The sequence below is a fragment of the Neoarius graeffei genome, chromosome 17 (genome assembly GCF_027579695.1).
Source record: "Neoarius graeffei isolate fNeoGra1 chromosome 17, fNeoGra1.pri, whole genome shotgun sequence".
Taxonomy (NCBI): domain Eukaryota; kingdom Metazoa; phylum Chordata; class Actinopteri; order Siluriformes; family Ariidae; genus Neoarius; species Neoarius graeffei.
In genome coordinates, this window is record NC_083585.1 from 68,905,162 (window position 1) to 68,921,078 (window position 15,917).

The 15,917-nt window shown below is 42.3% G+C and overlaps 1 protein-coding gene across 1 annotated transcript in view; it reads right to left on the minus strand.

The window, feature by feature from the left end:
* Positions 1-15,917, minus strand: part of LOC132864475 (NLR family CARD domain-containing protein 3-like) — a 1,256,659-nt gene that overhangs the window by 1,222,187 nt on the left and 18,555 nt on the right. Inside the window, exon 9 of the mRNA XM_060897892.1 lies at positions 5,338-5,511. Coding sequence (XP_060753875.1) covers positions 5,338-5,511 — 174 coding nt within the window. The remainder of the gene's footprint in view (positions 1-5,337; positions 5,512-15,917) is intronic.

Here is a 15,917-nt window from a genome sequence, read left to right on the forward strand (position 1 = left end):
TCACATACCTGTGTGAAACATATTAATATAAGTACAGCAACTTCGCTCTGGTTTAACATGCACACCTTTAAAGGAGAAACAAAAAAAAAAGTAGCAGACACACGAAAAACCACCCGCGTGTTCTTGTAGCCCAGCTTACGTTAGCTTATGAGGCTAACAAACTGCCAAAGTGCTGTACTCAATGAAAAATAATACATTCATATAACAAGATAAACCCTAACACAAGAGACCAACATTAGCAACTTACACAAAGTAACATACAAGTCTCTGTCTAGCGTTTTACCGTGTTTCACACAACAACGACCGGAGTGACGACCAGGTCTTACCTCTCCTCAGCAGCGCCTTCAGCCGACTGAGGAGAGAGGCGCGAATAACAGTAACACAGCGCCACACAGTGTCAAAATAAAAGCTCCCTAAAAAGAACTTATTCAAAATTGAATATACAATGAAAATACAATAAAACAAAGGGATTTTGGTGAAATATAACTCTGAAATATACTCAGTATTAATTTATTTAATATGTATATGTGATAATTATATGTGATTAATGTATAATTAGTATTTACCCGCCATCATGTCATCACTCATATGGACCGCAATGGAAATAAGTTTTAAACTTTCTTGCGTTATCCATGTACAACTAGTGTATATTTTCCATATTGTATTTATTATATTATGTATATACATTGGTTTACTAAATAAACAAACAAAAACAAACAAACAAACTCTCACACGCTCACATGGGCTACATCCGCATGGGTTGTGCGTGCATACTGTATGGTATGTGAAGGTGTATGCTTATAATAGATATATTTTATATGGGTATATGTATGTATGTATGTATGTGTTTATGTATATGTATGTATGTATGGGTATGGATATATGTAAATTACATTTAGGTTTCTCAATACAAAGTCAGAAATACATTTTATTTATCTATAAGTATCAGGCATGAGCATCTAGACAGGTAGCAAGGAAGCTTGTTATTGTTATTCATTATTTAAGGCGAAGGGGTGGGAGTTTATAAGTTTTACTTCTTCTCACTCCTTTTCGAATATGTATTTCTATGTCTCTCATCTCATCTCATCTCATCTCATCTCATTATCTCTAGCCATTTATCCTGTTCTACAGGGTTGCAGGCAAGCTGGAGCCTATCCCAGCTGACTACGGGCGAAAGGCGGGGTACACCCTGGACAAGTCGCCAGGTCATCACAGTGGTGTAGTGGTTAGCACGGTCGCCTCACAGCAAGAAGGTTCTGGGTTTGAACCCAGTGGCCGGCGGGGGCCTTTCTGTGCGGAGTTTGCATGTTCTCCCCGTGTCTGCGTAGGTTTCCTCTGGGTGCTCCGGTTTCCCCCACAGTTCAAAGACATGCAGGTTAGGTTAATATGGGATGGCCTTGTGCTGAGGTGCCCTTGAGTGAGGCACCAAACTCCCAACTGCTCCCCAGGCGCTGTTAGCATGGCTGCCCACTGCTCTGGGTATGTGTGTGTGCTCATTGCTCACGTGTGTGCATGTGTGTTCACTGCTTCAGATGGGTTAAATGCAGGGAGGAAATTTCACAAGTGTGCGATGAATAAAGTTGTGCTTTCTTTCTTAGACACAGACAACCATTCACACTCACATTCACACCTACGCTCAATTTAGAGTCACCAGTTAACCTAACCTGCATGTCTTTGGACTGTGGGGGAAACCGGAGCACCCGGAGGAAACCCACGCGGACACGGGGAGAACATGCAAACTCCGCACAGAAAGGCCCTCGCCGGCCACGGGGCTCGAACCCGGACCTTCTTGCTGTGAGGCGACAGCGCTAACCACTACACCACTGTGCCGCCCTGTATTTCTCTGTATTATGTTTAAATGTTTTGTTTTATTTTTATTTTGGTTTTCATATTCGAAATAAACATATCAATCAAAAAGTACATTGCATTAGCCACGCCCAACAGGACGTGAGGTATTTTGTGCATTTGACACGTGTTACATTTTTGAATATTCCTCCAAGGTGGTTCATTGGATTCATGTCAAAGTTGGTTTACATGTGTAATCTTTAGTTTTGAAGTGCGACAAAACACAATACTTCTGTGTGTGTGTGTGTGTGTGTGTGTGTGTGTGTGAGCCATCCCTTTTTGGAAATGAAAACTTTCTCAAACTGCTGGAAATGTGGGAAAGGTTCTAACGCTTCACCAAAACTGATTTATCCTGGAAAGGAGGTGTAGGTGCATTTGGTAATTATTAAGTGATCAATCTCATTAAATCAGTCTCATTAAATCTGAAGGTTAATACTTAAATTGAATCAGTCTCATTTGAATCATACCATTGAATCAGTCTCATTCAGTGCGTTTACATGCACATAGAGAAAATTGAATTTCTGCCGTTGCTCGACTGAAATCGAAGTTCTAAATGGCATGGAAACACCTTAGCTCGGCTGAAATTGAACCGAACTTGATTTCTCGTAATCGAGCTACACAACCTAGATTATGCGATTTTTGCCGAGCTACTTAGTGCATGTAAACCCTATCGAGCTACGGAGTCGAGCTACTTACTTCAGCATTGCCCCTTCCGGAAGTGACGAGTGACGAGACCACAAGCAGGAAACACAACAGCCTCAGTCGGAAAAAAAACCCAGCCTCGGTCGGTATGACACTTCACCTTAGCTGCCACTTTATTAGGAACACTTCTGTTCATACATACTGTACAAACTACAAACACTCTTCTTGTAAACACGGAACTGATAACTTTGTTTATACTCTTGAATAGCTCTTCTTCATGACGACAACCGGAAGTGTACCAACATGATGGGGCGTGTAGCGCCACCTGTGGCTCGGGTGCACAATGTACCTCACACAATAGCTCGATTTCCTTGTGTGCATGTAGGATTGGATTTCTCTGGCACCCCTGCTGGGACCCTTAGCTCGATTACCGACAGCAACTCGATTTGGATGTGCATGTAAACGTACTGATTGAATCATTTAAAGTGAATCATTTAAAGTGAATCATACCATTAATTTTGGTGCTTAATAATAAATTACCAAACAGCCAAATTATGGTATATTCCAAATTATTATGATCACTTACTGTATTACATAACTTATATGCACCCTTTTTAGAATTCTTTGGAGATTGGGCAACGTCAGAAATATTAGAACACAAATAAATACACACAGTTTCAATAATAAATGAATTTATTATAACAAAGATAAAAATGGATAATAGCAGATGGAATCATTATATACAAATATGATGATATGGTCATATACTTGAGCGTGTGTGTGTGTGTTTGTGTGGGGGTGGGGGTGTGAGAACAAAAGATTAGCTTTGTGTGCTAATTAACATGTGTTTGTGTGTGTCAGGCCTGGTGAGGCCTAGCTTGGTTGCTAGCTAAGACAAAGGAATGTTATCTAAGTAAAACAAAGAATTAGCACGTGTTACTAATGTGTGCTTGTGTGTGTGGCCTGTGTGTGTGAAAGGCCCTATGGCCTGAGCAGAAGGCTAGCGTGGGATGCTAACTGAGGTGTGTTTGAGCACATGGTGAGGCCTAGATTAGCTTTGTGTTGCTAAGTGGACAAAGGAAAGCTAGCTAAGGTGTGTTTGTGTGTGGGGGGGAGGACCGCCACGTGTTAGAGACAAGAGATTAGCTCTGTGTAGCTAACTCCACGTGGTGGAGACCTTGTGATCCCTTGAGACAATACAATCAGCCCTGGAGGCTAATGGAACAAAAGAATTAGCCGTGTGTTTAGCTAAGGTGTTTGTGAGGCCTGGTGAGCTAGTGACCACGTGTTTGTGTGGGTCAGGCCTGGTGGGGCCTGGTGACCACATGTTTGTGTGTGCTTAGATTAACCTCGTGTGGCTAAGCTAAGACAAAGGAATGCTAGCTCATAACACTACTAAATCCACTGAAATCTTGGTGAGATCAAGATGTGTGATAAGGAAATTAAAGTGTTAGTGAGGAATAAAGAGAAGCATGCACAGCCAATCTATTAAAACAATTGAGAGATTAAAACAAAACAGAACAATCAATTCAATTCGACACGCTGCGTGTCTATAGTGTAACAAATAAACGTTCCTGAGTTTAAAATTCACACTATTTCAATAAAAGCTAATTCCTAAGACTAGGTTTTGCCCAAATGCCAAGTCTTACTCAGTATCTTGCCTCTAGCAAGATTATGAAGAGATGTTCCAAGACTTTTGGAGTTTTGCCGTTGTGGAGCACGTGAGGCGCTTCCGTGAGGCGCAGAGAACTTCTCGGTCCAACGCGTGGTCACTTGTGATGAAAAGAAAGTCTCTGATCAAACAATGTGCACAGCTTTTGAGTTAAAAAGGATCCAGTCGCTTCTTAACTTTAAAATAACTGCCTGGACTGCAGTAGTACGTACTTATAAGGAACAAATGAAAAACCGGTTGTAAACTCAAGCTGAGTTTAAAATCGCGCGATCTTAGAGTCTACTGTGGCCAAAGGTAAACAAAGAAAAGTGCGAAACTCTGATTCTTGCAAGAAAGAAAAGAAAAGATGTATTTTGGGGTTTGCTCGCAGAGTGAGCGATTCCTCCCTGTGTCCATGTTGAAATCACGGCACCAAAAGAGGAGGAGCTAGGAGTTTCTGAGTGGTTTATGCCTTCCTGGAGGATGTGACATAGATGATCCTGCCCCGGTGTGACGCAGGTCAACGCGGAAGTGGGCTGATGGGAAATGTAGTTTTTTAAAGGGACGGACTGAATGTACCTACAGAGGTTTGAGGTGAGACTCCTGTCATAAAGCCGTCCTGCTGAGGGAAGAACGTTAAATTCTGAAAAACAGAGAAGAGCATCAGTGTAAACAAACATCAGTGTAAAAACACAATAAAACTGAAAATATGCTGGTACATGATGAATATTATTCAGTATCATCCAATACAGTAAAGAGACAGTAAGTCAGTAACTCACTGTAGTGCCTCCAGTGTACTGTGTGGATCCTTCAGTAGATCAGAGAGCAGCTTCACTCCTGATTCTCCTGGATTATTCCCACTCAGATCCAGTACTCTCAGGTGTGATGAGGGATTTGACCTCAGAGCTGAAGCCAGAGCAGCACAACCTTCATCTGTAATCCTGCAGTTACACATCCTGCAAGAAAGAAAACCTTCTCACACTTAACACACTCAGTTTTAGCATCGAAAACATCATCTACACAAAATCTTTATCTCCAAAACATTTACTCTCCATTTCACACACACTACAATCAAAATCTATCAGATCACTACAATTAAAATGACCACAGATGAAAAGTGGATGTTATTGTGTTTATTAGAACTCTACTGTGTGTGTGTGTGTGTGTGTGTGTGTGTGTGTGTGTGTGTGTGTGTGTACCTCAGTATCTCCAGTGTACAGTGTGGATTCTCCAGTCCAGCAGAGAGCAGCTTCATTCCTGAATTCTGCAGGTTATTGACAGTCAGGTTCAGTTCTCTCAGTCTGGAGGAGTTTGAGCTGAGAACTGAGGACAGAACTCTACAGCTTTCCTCTGTCAGATTACACCAACACAGACTGGAAGAGAAATGATGAATATCAGGTGAAAATTCAAATTCAGTGTAAATTGCTTGAAACTGCTCTCACTGAATTCAGAATTGAATGCTAAACAACATACTTTTTTACAAAATTAAAATATGTTTATCTGTTCTTAAGATATTACAAATCAAAGATTGAAGAAATGCCTTAATTTTTATTAAACTGCCGTAATATTCTGTATGAGGATCACATGGTCCAAAATGGGCCTCATTATAACCAATGAGCTCAAATGTTTTTTTCTTCATAACTTTTCTATTTTTCAAGATGTTTACATGGAAATTGGCAGCACATAGATGGTTGTATACTGAATACAAAGTTTTAAAAATTAGTAAAAACAAATTGTGCAAATTAGTGTAAGGTTAAGAAGTTAAGTTAGATTTTTTTTTTTAGAAACCTTTATTCGTCACATGCACATTTCAAGCACAGTGAAATTCATCCTCTGCATTTAACCCATCTAAAGCAGTGAACACACACACACCCAGAGCAGTGGGCAGCCCAGAGCACCCGGGGAGCAGTCAGGGGTTCGGTACCTTGCTCAAGGGCACCTCAGCCCAAGGTCACCACACGTCAACCTAACTGCATGTCTTTGGATTGTGGGGGAAACCGGAGCACCTGGAGGAAACCCACGCAGACACAGGGAGAACATGCAAACTCCACACAGAAAGGCCCTTGCCGGCCACTGGGTTCGAACCCGGAACCTTCTTGCTGTGAGGCGACCATGCCAACCACTACACCACCGTGCCGCCATTAAGTTAATTAATATTTGACAGTTGTAAGGCTCAGAAGTTAATATAATTTATATTTGAGTTAATTTATTAAAAAGGCATTTACAATGTTATAATTTACATTAGTTAACTATTTACATATTTATGTTACATATTGCCCTGTGATGACCTGGCGACTTGTCCAGGGTGAACCCCGCCTTTCACCCGTAGTCAGCTGGGATAGGCTCCAGCTTGCCTGCGACCCTGTAGAACAGGATAAAGCGGCTACAGATAATAAGATGAGATGAGATGAAATGTTACATATTTATTATTTACATATTTACATGTTTAAATATTTACAACTGCATCTTTAAGTCAGTTAAGATAGTCTGTTGAATCTGCCTTTCTGATTCCCTCATGTTTACCTCAGGTTAAGTTCTAGCTTCTGATTGGTTAGTTCAGTCACGTGAGAAGTGCAGATAAGGAAGTAAAGTTGTTATGAAGTGTGGAACAAGTAAAGTGCTGCTTGAGAAAGTTATTTGTCTCCATCCTGCTGTTTTCTCTCCTAAAGAGTGATCCAACCACCACATATCAAGCCCTCACTTTACATTTGGTGGCAGCATGGTGTTATTTTGGTGGTTTTTGCTCATTTGGTGAGTTTTATTCCCCTAAATTGTGGATGTAGTCACTTTTGTGCCATCTGGATTTTTTTTCACACTCTTGGAGAGCAGCGGATTAACTGAAAACTAGTTTGGAGATACTAAGGACTTTTGCAGTATTTTTTTTCTACTTTCCATGCATTTTGTGATTTTTGAACTGGACATTTTGTCACCATGTCAGATAATGAAAGCGAAGCTGGGCTGCAGTCTTCTCCCTCTCAACGCCAACAGGATGCTACAAGGATAGGTGCTGCCTCCCTAGCCACACATTCTGTCTCCAGTTCCCTGAAAATTGATCTTCCACCTGCTCTTAAAGGAGATGGGACTGAATCTTTCACAAGTTGGTCTCGATGCTTTGAAGTGGCAGTGCAGGCTATGAGTTCAACTGATACAGATTTGTCTACAGTGATGGCCTCCATCCTCCCTACTCGCCTAGCAGATGCTGCGTTTCTGTATTGGGACAGCCTTCCTACTTCAACCCAGAGGGACTATGATTCAGTGAAAGAGAAGCTCAGAGATGTTTTTGGACCAAAGTACTCCCTACCATTCTTCCAGACTCATGTGAATGCTCGACCTCGTAAACCAGGATGTGTACAGTGCAGACATCACACGTCTTGCACTTGAAGCTTTTCCCAACTATGACTACAATGCACTAGAGGGTGAAAATTTTTGTTGCTTTGTTGCTGGCTTGGACCCGAACTTATAGTCAAAAATCCATGAGATGAGTGCTGAGGATCTTGAAGACGCCGTGCGTATCGCCAGCCGCTGTGAGAGAGCATGCGCAGCGCTCCAACTGACAACAGTAATGTCTCCACACACTCAACCTTCAGAACAGGTAGCTATGGTTCGTCCTAGACCTCCTGATGACAAGCTTCTACATGCAGTTGAGCAGCTGACTCTTACTGTCAACAGCTTAAAAAGTGAAGTGCAGCAGTTACGAGAGAAACACAGTTACCTGGCTCAGCATGTTGACTCCAGGCCTGACGGATTTTCCTCCAATGATGCTCGATAGTGCACGCAGTGTCTCTCCACAGCCCTACCATAACAGACACTGCAGAGACTATTACTCACCTGAGCAGTATTATGGTCATGATCCAGAGTCCCGCTATGAACGTCATCCTCCTTCCCCTGTTCATCAGAGAAACCGTGAGTGGCACAACAATGACAAACGTGACCTGACTACTCTCCATCACACCAATCCTATCAGTACTCCAAGTATGGTTGCCATGACGATGATGACACAAACAGATACAGACGCAGTCCTGGTCCTGCTCTACAGAGAAACAGAGATGGAAGTCCACACATTAGAGGCAGTGTTTGCTTCCAGTCTCCTGAAAGACATCCACACTCCAACCTACAGGGAAACTTCCATTAGCTGCTGTTGAGGGGCAAATATCAGCTACTGTCTCACAGCCCCAGAATGATTCCCCAGAGTTAATGCCTGACAATAATGACTCACAGCCCAATGACTCTGTTTCTTCTACCATCTTAGCTATTGTTGAAGGCATTGAAGTATGCACTTTAATTGACTCTGGTTCTTTTGTCTCCATTGTGAGCGAAGATTTTCGAAACTCTCACCCAGCATTAAAGAAATGTCCCATGACACCCTTCTCTCTGCCAGCTCGCTCAGTCAATGGACAGCACCTGGACATCTTAGGCAAGTTAACAATTGGGATCAGACTTGGAAAGCAGGTATGGCAACAGGACTTTGAAGTTCTCAGAGGTGCTTACCAGCCAGTTATTCTTGGTTTTGATTTTCTGTGGAAACACCATGCCCTCCTTGACATCAAAAACAAAGTACTGCAACTTTGGGACATGAAAATTCCTCTCCTGCCCAAAGGACATGAAGTAGCCGCTTGCTGTAATGTGTCTGTGCTAGCACCCACTAAGATTCCAGCTATGAGTGAAATCCTCATCACAGCCTGTTTGTCAGCAGCTACACCTGCTTCCCCCATGCCAACTGACTACTGTGGTGTTCTCATGCCCAACCCGTCCTGTGACATTATCGTGGCACACTCTTTCAGTGAGGTTCAAAATGGCACAACTGTTGTTCGAGTCTTAAATCCCTCCAGAGATGACATTGAGCTGCATTCTGGACAACACCTTCATGAGTTTCATTCTGCTTCATCTGTTGACATCATATCAGCTGAAGAGACATGTTGTGCAACCTCACCTGTACATGATGTAGCTCCACCTGTACAGATAAATGAAAGCAACCTGTCACCTTCCCAAGTTCAGTCTCTGAAATCACTGATTCAGAAATACTCAGCAGTATTCAGTAAACACTCAGAAGACAGAGGTCGCACAAGCATCATCAAGCATCGAATCCACACTGGTGATGCCACTCCAATTAAACGGAGAGCCTACAGAGTGACACCAGAACAGAGAGCTGAAATACAGACTCAAGTTGAAAAACTGTTAAAGGCAGATGTCATTGAAGAAAGCTACAGTCCCTTGGCTGCGGCAGTTGTTTTGGTGCGCAAGAAAAATGGCACATGGCATTTCTGTCTGGACTACAGAAAACTCAATGTGGTGATAAGCAAAGATTCCCACCCTCTTCCAAGAGTCGATGATGCACTGGATGCTTTGTCAGGCTCTGCTTGGTTCTCCACAATGGACCTGCAACATGGTTATTGGCAAGTTGAGCTGGATGAGAAAGATCGTGAAAAAACAGCATTCACAACAGGTAGTGGACTTTATCACTTTAAAGTTATGCCAATGGGTCTTACCAATGCTCCAGCCACATGCCAATGCTTGATGGAAATGGTACTTCATGGCCTCCCATGGAAAACCTGCCTAGTGTATTTGGATGATGTCCTCATCTACAGCCACTCATTCAGCGAACATCTCCAGCACCTGGAAGAAATCCTCTCCAGATTCCAGTCAAGTGGCCTGAAGCTGAATCCATCAAAATGCTGTTTTGCCAGAGATCAGGTACAGGTTTTGGGCCATGTTGTATCCAAAGACGGCATTCAGCCAGACCCATGAAATGTGAAAAGTGTTCAAGACTGGCCCATTCCACGGTCAGCTACAGAAGTAAGAGCATTTCTTGGACTTTGTTCTTATTAATGCAAGTTCATCAGAAACTTTGCACATCACAGTGTTCCCCTGCATGCACTCACAGAGGAGAATGTACCTTTCCAATGGACTGTTCAATGTCAGGATGCATTCACTTACCTGAAACATGCACTCACAAACCCTCCAGTGGTTGCATTCCCTGACTTTACTTTGCCATACTTCCTCTACACGGATGCTTCATGTTCTGCTATTGGAGCTGTGCCTGCTCAGAGACATCAGGAAAAAAGTGATTGCTTATGCTAGCCATGTTCTCACAAAAGCAGAAAGGAAATGGTCAACCTATGACAGAGAACTCTGGGCCATTGTCTGGGCCGTATGACATTTCCGCCCCTACCTCTACAAACAGCCCTTTGTTATTGTCACCAACCACAAACCTCTCTTGGATCTCAGAAAAATACCCAACGACAATGACAGAACTGGTCGTCGTGCTCGCTGGGCTCTTGAGCTTGATCCTTTTGAATGGACTGTAATTCACAAAGATGGCCACCGCCACCTCAATGCAAATGCAATGTCACGTCACCCTGCTAACATCAGACCAACAGAGCAGAGCACCTCCTCCCATGATCTGGCTAATCCACATTCTGATGAGAGACATTCTAGTCCAAGTCCTGTAAGTCTGTCTTGTCCTGTCAGTTCTGTACAGCACAGCCCCTGCAATACTGATCCAAAGCCAGTGTCCTGTAACCTGACTGGACCACAGCCTCCTCACAGGGTGTTACACAGTCTGTCTCCTCCACATTTATGCCTCAGTTCCCTGATGATGATGATGATGATGATGATGATGATGATGATTTCAAAAAGGAACAACAACAAGATGCCATACTGTCAGAGGTCAGTAGCTGGAAAGCTAAAGGTCAGAAGCCACCATATTGGTGCATGAAAAAACACACACCTGCTGAGAAAGCACTATGGCATGAGTATCACAGACTTACCTTTCATAATGGAGTACTCTGCCGTAAAGTTTTCAACCCATCCACAAAATCAGTGCTCCATCAAGTGATTGTTCCTCATGTGCTAAAAGACACTGTTCTGCAGGTGTTGCATGGAAATCCAGTAACTGGTCATCTATCTGCTGATAAAGTCCTGAAACATGCTCAGCAACTGTGTTACTGGCCCTTTATGTCATGTGATATCAAGATGTGTTGTAAGCAATGTACTCCATGTGATGCAAGACAAAGTCCCACACCTCATCAAAGAGCTCCAATGAAAGCAATTGATGCTACTGAGCCATTCCAAAAGGTTGCAGCTGACATACTTGAGCTCCCCATCACAAGTCGTGGAAACAGGTATGTGCTTGTTGTCCAAGATTATTTTTCCAAGTATGTCAACCTCTATGCCATTCCAGACCAGTGCTCCACAACAGTTGCAAAATGTCTGTTTGAAAACTTAATCTGTGAACATGGCATTCCAGAAATACTTCACACTGATCAAGGATGGCAGTTTGAGTCTGACCTGCTGAAACATCTGTGTGAGCTGTTGGGCATTTGGAAAACACGAACCAGCCCATATCATCCTCAGTGAGATGGCATGATTGAGAGATTCAACAGAATGCTTATTGATCAGTTTGCCAAGACACTTCTTCAACAGCCTGGTGAATGGGATGACTGCCTCAACCAGGTTGCTTTGGCTTACAATACCAGCCCTCACTCTATAACAGGTTTCACACCATTCTTCCTCACACATGGTCATGAAGCCAGGATGCCTGCCAACATGCTGTTACCTAACAACACACCATCTTCATCTATTCTGGGTTCTCCTGCTGACTATGTTGCACAGTTGACTCAGAAACTTCAGTCAGCCTTCAGTTCTGCTGCATGGAACAGAGATTATGCCCACAATCAGCAGAAACGGCAGTACGACAAATGTGTTAAGCACACACCCTATGTTCCTGGAGACCTTGTATGGTTAAATGACCCCACCACAGCAAGACAAAAACTTGCTCCTCACTGGAAAGGCCCCTTTGAAATATTAGAGTGCCTTGGATCTGATGCGGATTCTCCTGGAGTGACGTACAAAATTCACTACCTCCTGGATCAATCTGACAAGCCCCAAATTGTCCACTACAACCGTCTCAGACCCTACCATGCTCCTGTGCCAGATCGTGGACATAGGACACCTGTGTGTGACTCTTTGCAGCCTCAACTCCCTCGTCTGACTGGATTGTCAGGTGCTTTGCCCTTTAAACCTTCAAAGTCGACAGCTACAAAGACCTATGACTTATCTGGCCCCAGCAGTGCTCCCTCATTGGCACCTCCTACTGGCCATCCACAACCCCAAACCCAATCTCACACTCCCCTGACTGAGTCTTGGACTGCCCACCCCACTGGCCAAGTACATCAGTCTGACACTGCCCTCTCTTCCACTCCTCAAGATTCTGGTTCCTTGCTAAGCCCTGGAAGACGTCCAGTTAGACCTCCCAGATACCTTAGTGACTATGTTCTGAAGTGAAACTGTTGCTTTATTGTTATTGTTTACAGTTACTTGCTTATTTACTTGTTTACTTATTTGTTTTATGAGAAACGGGGACGTTTCTTTTGTGGGAGGGGAAGGAAATGTAAGGTTAAAAGTTAAGTTAATTCATATTTGACAGTTGTAAGGCTCAGAAGTTAATATAATTTATATTTGAGTTAATTTATTAAAAAGGCATTTACAATGTTATTTACATTAGTTAACTATTTACATACAGTATGTTACATATTTATTATATACATATTTACATGGGCGGCACGGTGGTGTAGTGGTTAGCGCTGTCGCCTCACAGCAAGAAGGTCCTGGGTTCGAGCCCCGGGGCTGGCGAGGGCCTTTCTGTGCGGAGTTTGCATGTTCTCCCCGTGTCCGCGTGGGTTTCCTCCGGGTGCTCCGGTTTCCCCCACAGTCCAAAGACATGCAGGTTAGGTTAACTGGTGACTCTAAATTGACCGTAGGTGTGAATGTGAGTGTGAATGGTTGTCTGTGTCTATGTGTCAGCCCTGTGATGACCTGGCGACTTGTCCAGGGTGTACCCCGCCTTTCGCCCGTAGTCAGCTGGGATAGGCTCCAGCTTGCCTGCGACCCTGTAGAAGGATAAAGCGGCTAGAGATAATGAGATGAGATGAGATGAGACATATTTACATGTTTAAATATTTACAACTGCATCTTTAAGTCAGTTAAGATAGTCTGTTGAATCTGCCTTTCTGATTCCCTCATGTTTACCTCAGGTTAAGTTCTAGCTTCCAAATGGTTAGTTCAGTCACGTGAGAAGTGCGAACAAGGAAGTAAAGTTGTTATGAAGTGTGGAACAAGTAAAGTGCTGCTTGAGAAAGTTATCCATCTCCATCCTGCTGTTTTCTCTCCTAAAGAGTGATCCAACCACCACATATCAAACCCTCAGATTACATTAGTATTTAATTAGCATCACTTATGCTAATTATGTAAAACATTAAATCGGTACAATCTTTTTCAAAGTTTCACCAAATGGCTTTATTTGTGAAATATAAAACTGATCTTAACTCTCATTTATACATCACAAAGAAGGAGAAATCAACGTTAATTACAAATACAGTTATAAAATCTGCATAAATAATCACTGAATGTTATTCACATCTACCATTCTCTATCAAAATAAAAAAGGAATAAAAGATTATTTCTAATCCCCTCTTTGTGCCCTGTAGGCCTTTGTATTTCTCAATAGCGCCTACTAGTGTTTATATGAAAGAATATAAATGATTATTTTGATTAATATTCACAGCTTTCAACGCGAACCTCGAAAAAACTGTCTGATCCACATCCAATAAACAATTCACATTAACTAAATTGAAATCGACACTCGCATTTCTGACTTCCTTTTTTTTTTTTAAATCTCATTACGACCACTAAGATCTAAATATTTTTCACCAAAACAATTCCAGTTATAGTTTAAAATTGTTATTTATTTACAGGAATCAGTTTGATTTGAAGAAATAAGTAGGTAAAGCTATGAAAACTCGCTTCAAAGTCTCCCAATGAATCAGAACATCAAAACTAGCAGAGGGAAAATTTTGCTGAATCCTTCATCAGAAACAGTGAGAGCGAGAGAACATCCCTATAAAAGTGATCTGATTGATATTCACGAGTAATCTAGTGGGAAACCGATCAGGAGAGAGAGAGGGAGAGAGACAGCCTGACCGCTGTCCCGTGACTCAAAAAGCACCGGCAGTTTCCCGACGTCCCGCGAGCAGAGTTTTTACTCTGTTGTACCAACTTCAATCTGCCGTTACTCCCAAAGTACTGAACAGATCTTAACCAGATACATTTCTTTGGAAAGCAGAGATTATAAACTTTTTAATGATGGTATTCACAATAGAAAATATTCAAGAGTTAAGCAATGACAGATTTGGAAACTTAAATGAGTGTCTACAGGTACAATAGACCCCAAGCATCACTACGTCATCACTGGTATAACGCAACGCATTATGATTAGATTAGATTAGATAGAACTTTATGGGAGATAGTCAGGGTCGGTAGCTGTGCAATATAGCGGATGTTAAATTAATTTTATGTGAGAGCGATGTGAGAGGAGTGATTTTGCCGCGCTCTGTCGTGGAGGACAATGAAATTGGTGATTTAAAGAGGTGGATAACATGTCAAGGGTTTACAGCAGGAAAATCTGAATCCAGATCAAGCTTGGTGAGAAGGTAAGACATAAGTGACAAGAATTCGTACAACCTAGAGATTGACCGAGTCAACCACACTGTACAACAATAACATCAAATCTCAAAATGTCTTATCAAAACATTTATAAATGAGTTAGTAGTTAAATAAAACTTGATATCAGGAAACATTACAAAAAAAAATCTTTGGAAAGCCGCTGATTTGCCATGTCATGTTAAGTATAAATTCATTTACTTCAATAAACACCACTAGTGAGATCCACTGAACATTATCCGTACCCGAAAGAGAACCCTTGGTGGTTTGGGAGTTTTATCGGTCCGAAGGCTTGCTCGGCTGCCGAGTGCTTCGGTACGTCAAGACGCAAAGTCCAAAGAACGCTTCTGTGTTTTACAGGCTTTGGAATATCGCTAGTTTCAGATGATGAACAGTGTTGATTGTTATAATCATCTATAACTGAAGCCCATTCTGCAGACCATGGAAATATTGCTGGGTCACAGTTTAAGTATGTCTTTTTCTCATGAGAGAAATGTAAGTTACAAACACTCGTCCATTTTGATTCAATTGGAAGGTTTTTGTTGCGGATTAAACTTATCCATTTCTTTCCTCTCTTCTCCTCAATTGGCAGCTGATAAAAGCTCAAATGAGGTGTTCTCTTTGTTGTGGAGACACAGTTAGGCACACAGCAGTTCACTTTAGGCAGCATGGTTAAAACCGCTTAGACACAACAATGCAGTGTTTAACAAAGGCGAAAGTAGCCCCAAACCCCTCCAAATCCCCCCCCACCTACCCTCCTCCATCTCACATGCACATTCATTACCCCAACCAACCCCACCCAGCCTCCCCTATACAGCAATATAGCTCGTTTATCTCTGTCGAATTTGTCTCCATGTGTCCTGTTACATCTCTCTGTCAACATATTAGTAGTACTGTCCAGCCTTTGAAACTGTTGTTAATGTTACGTCAGTGTTTCTGTTGTATGTCATGTGTATGTATTAATTTGTTTCATTCTGTCCTTGATACTTTGTATTTGTTTGTATTTGTTAGCAAATAAAAATAAAAAATAAAAAAACAAAGGCGAAAGTAAACAATATAGTGGAGCTGACCTTGGGTCTCATCAACAATGATGATGAGACAATCTACAGGAGTGAGGTGAGCCGCTTGACCATGTGGTGCAAGGACAACAATCTCCGTCTGAACGTGGAGAAGACGAAGGAGATTGTTGTGGACTTCAGGAGAGAGCACACCCAGCATGCTCCACTATCTATCGATGGTGCTGCAGTGGAGAGGGTGAGCAGCACCAAGTTTCTGGGTGTAC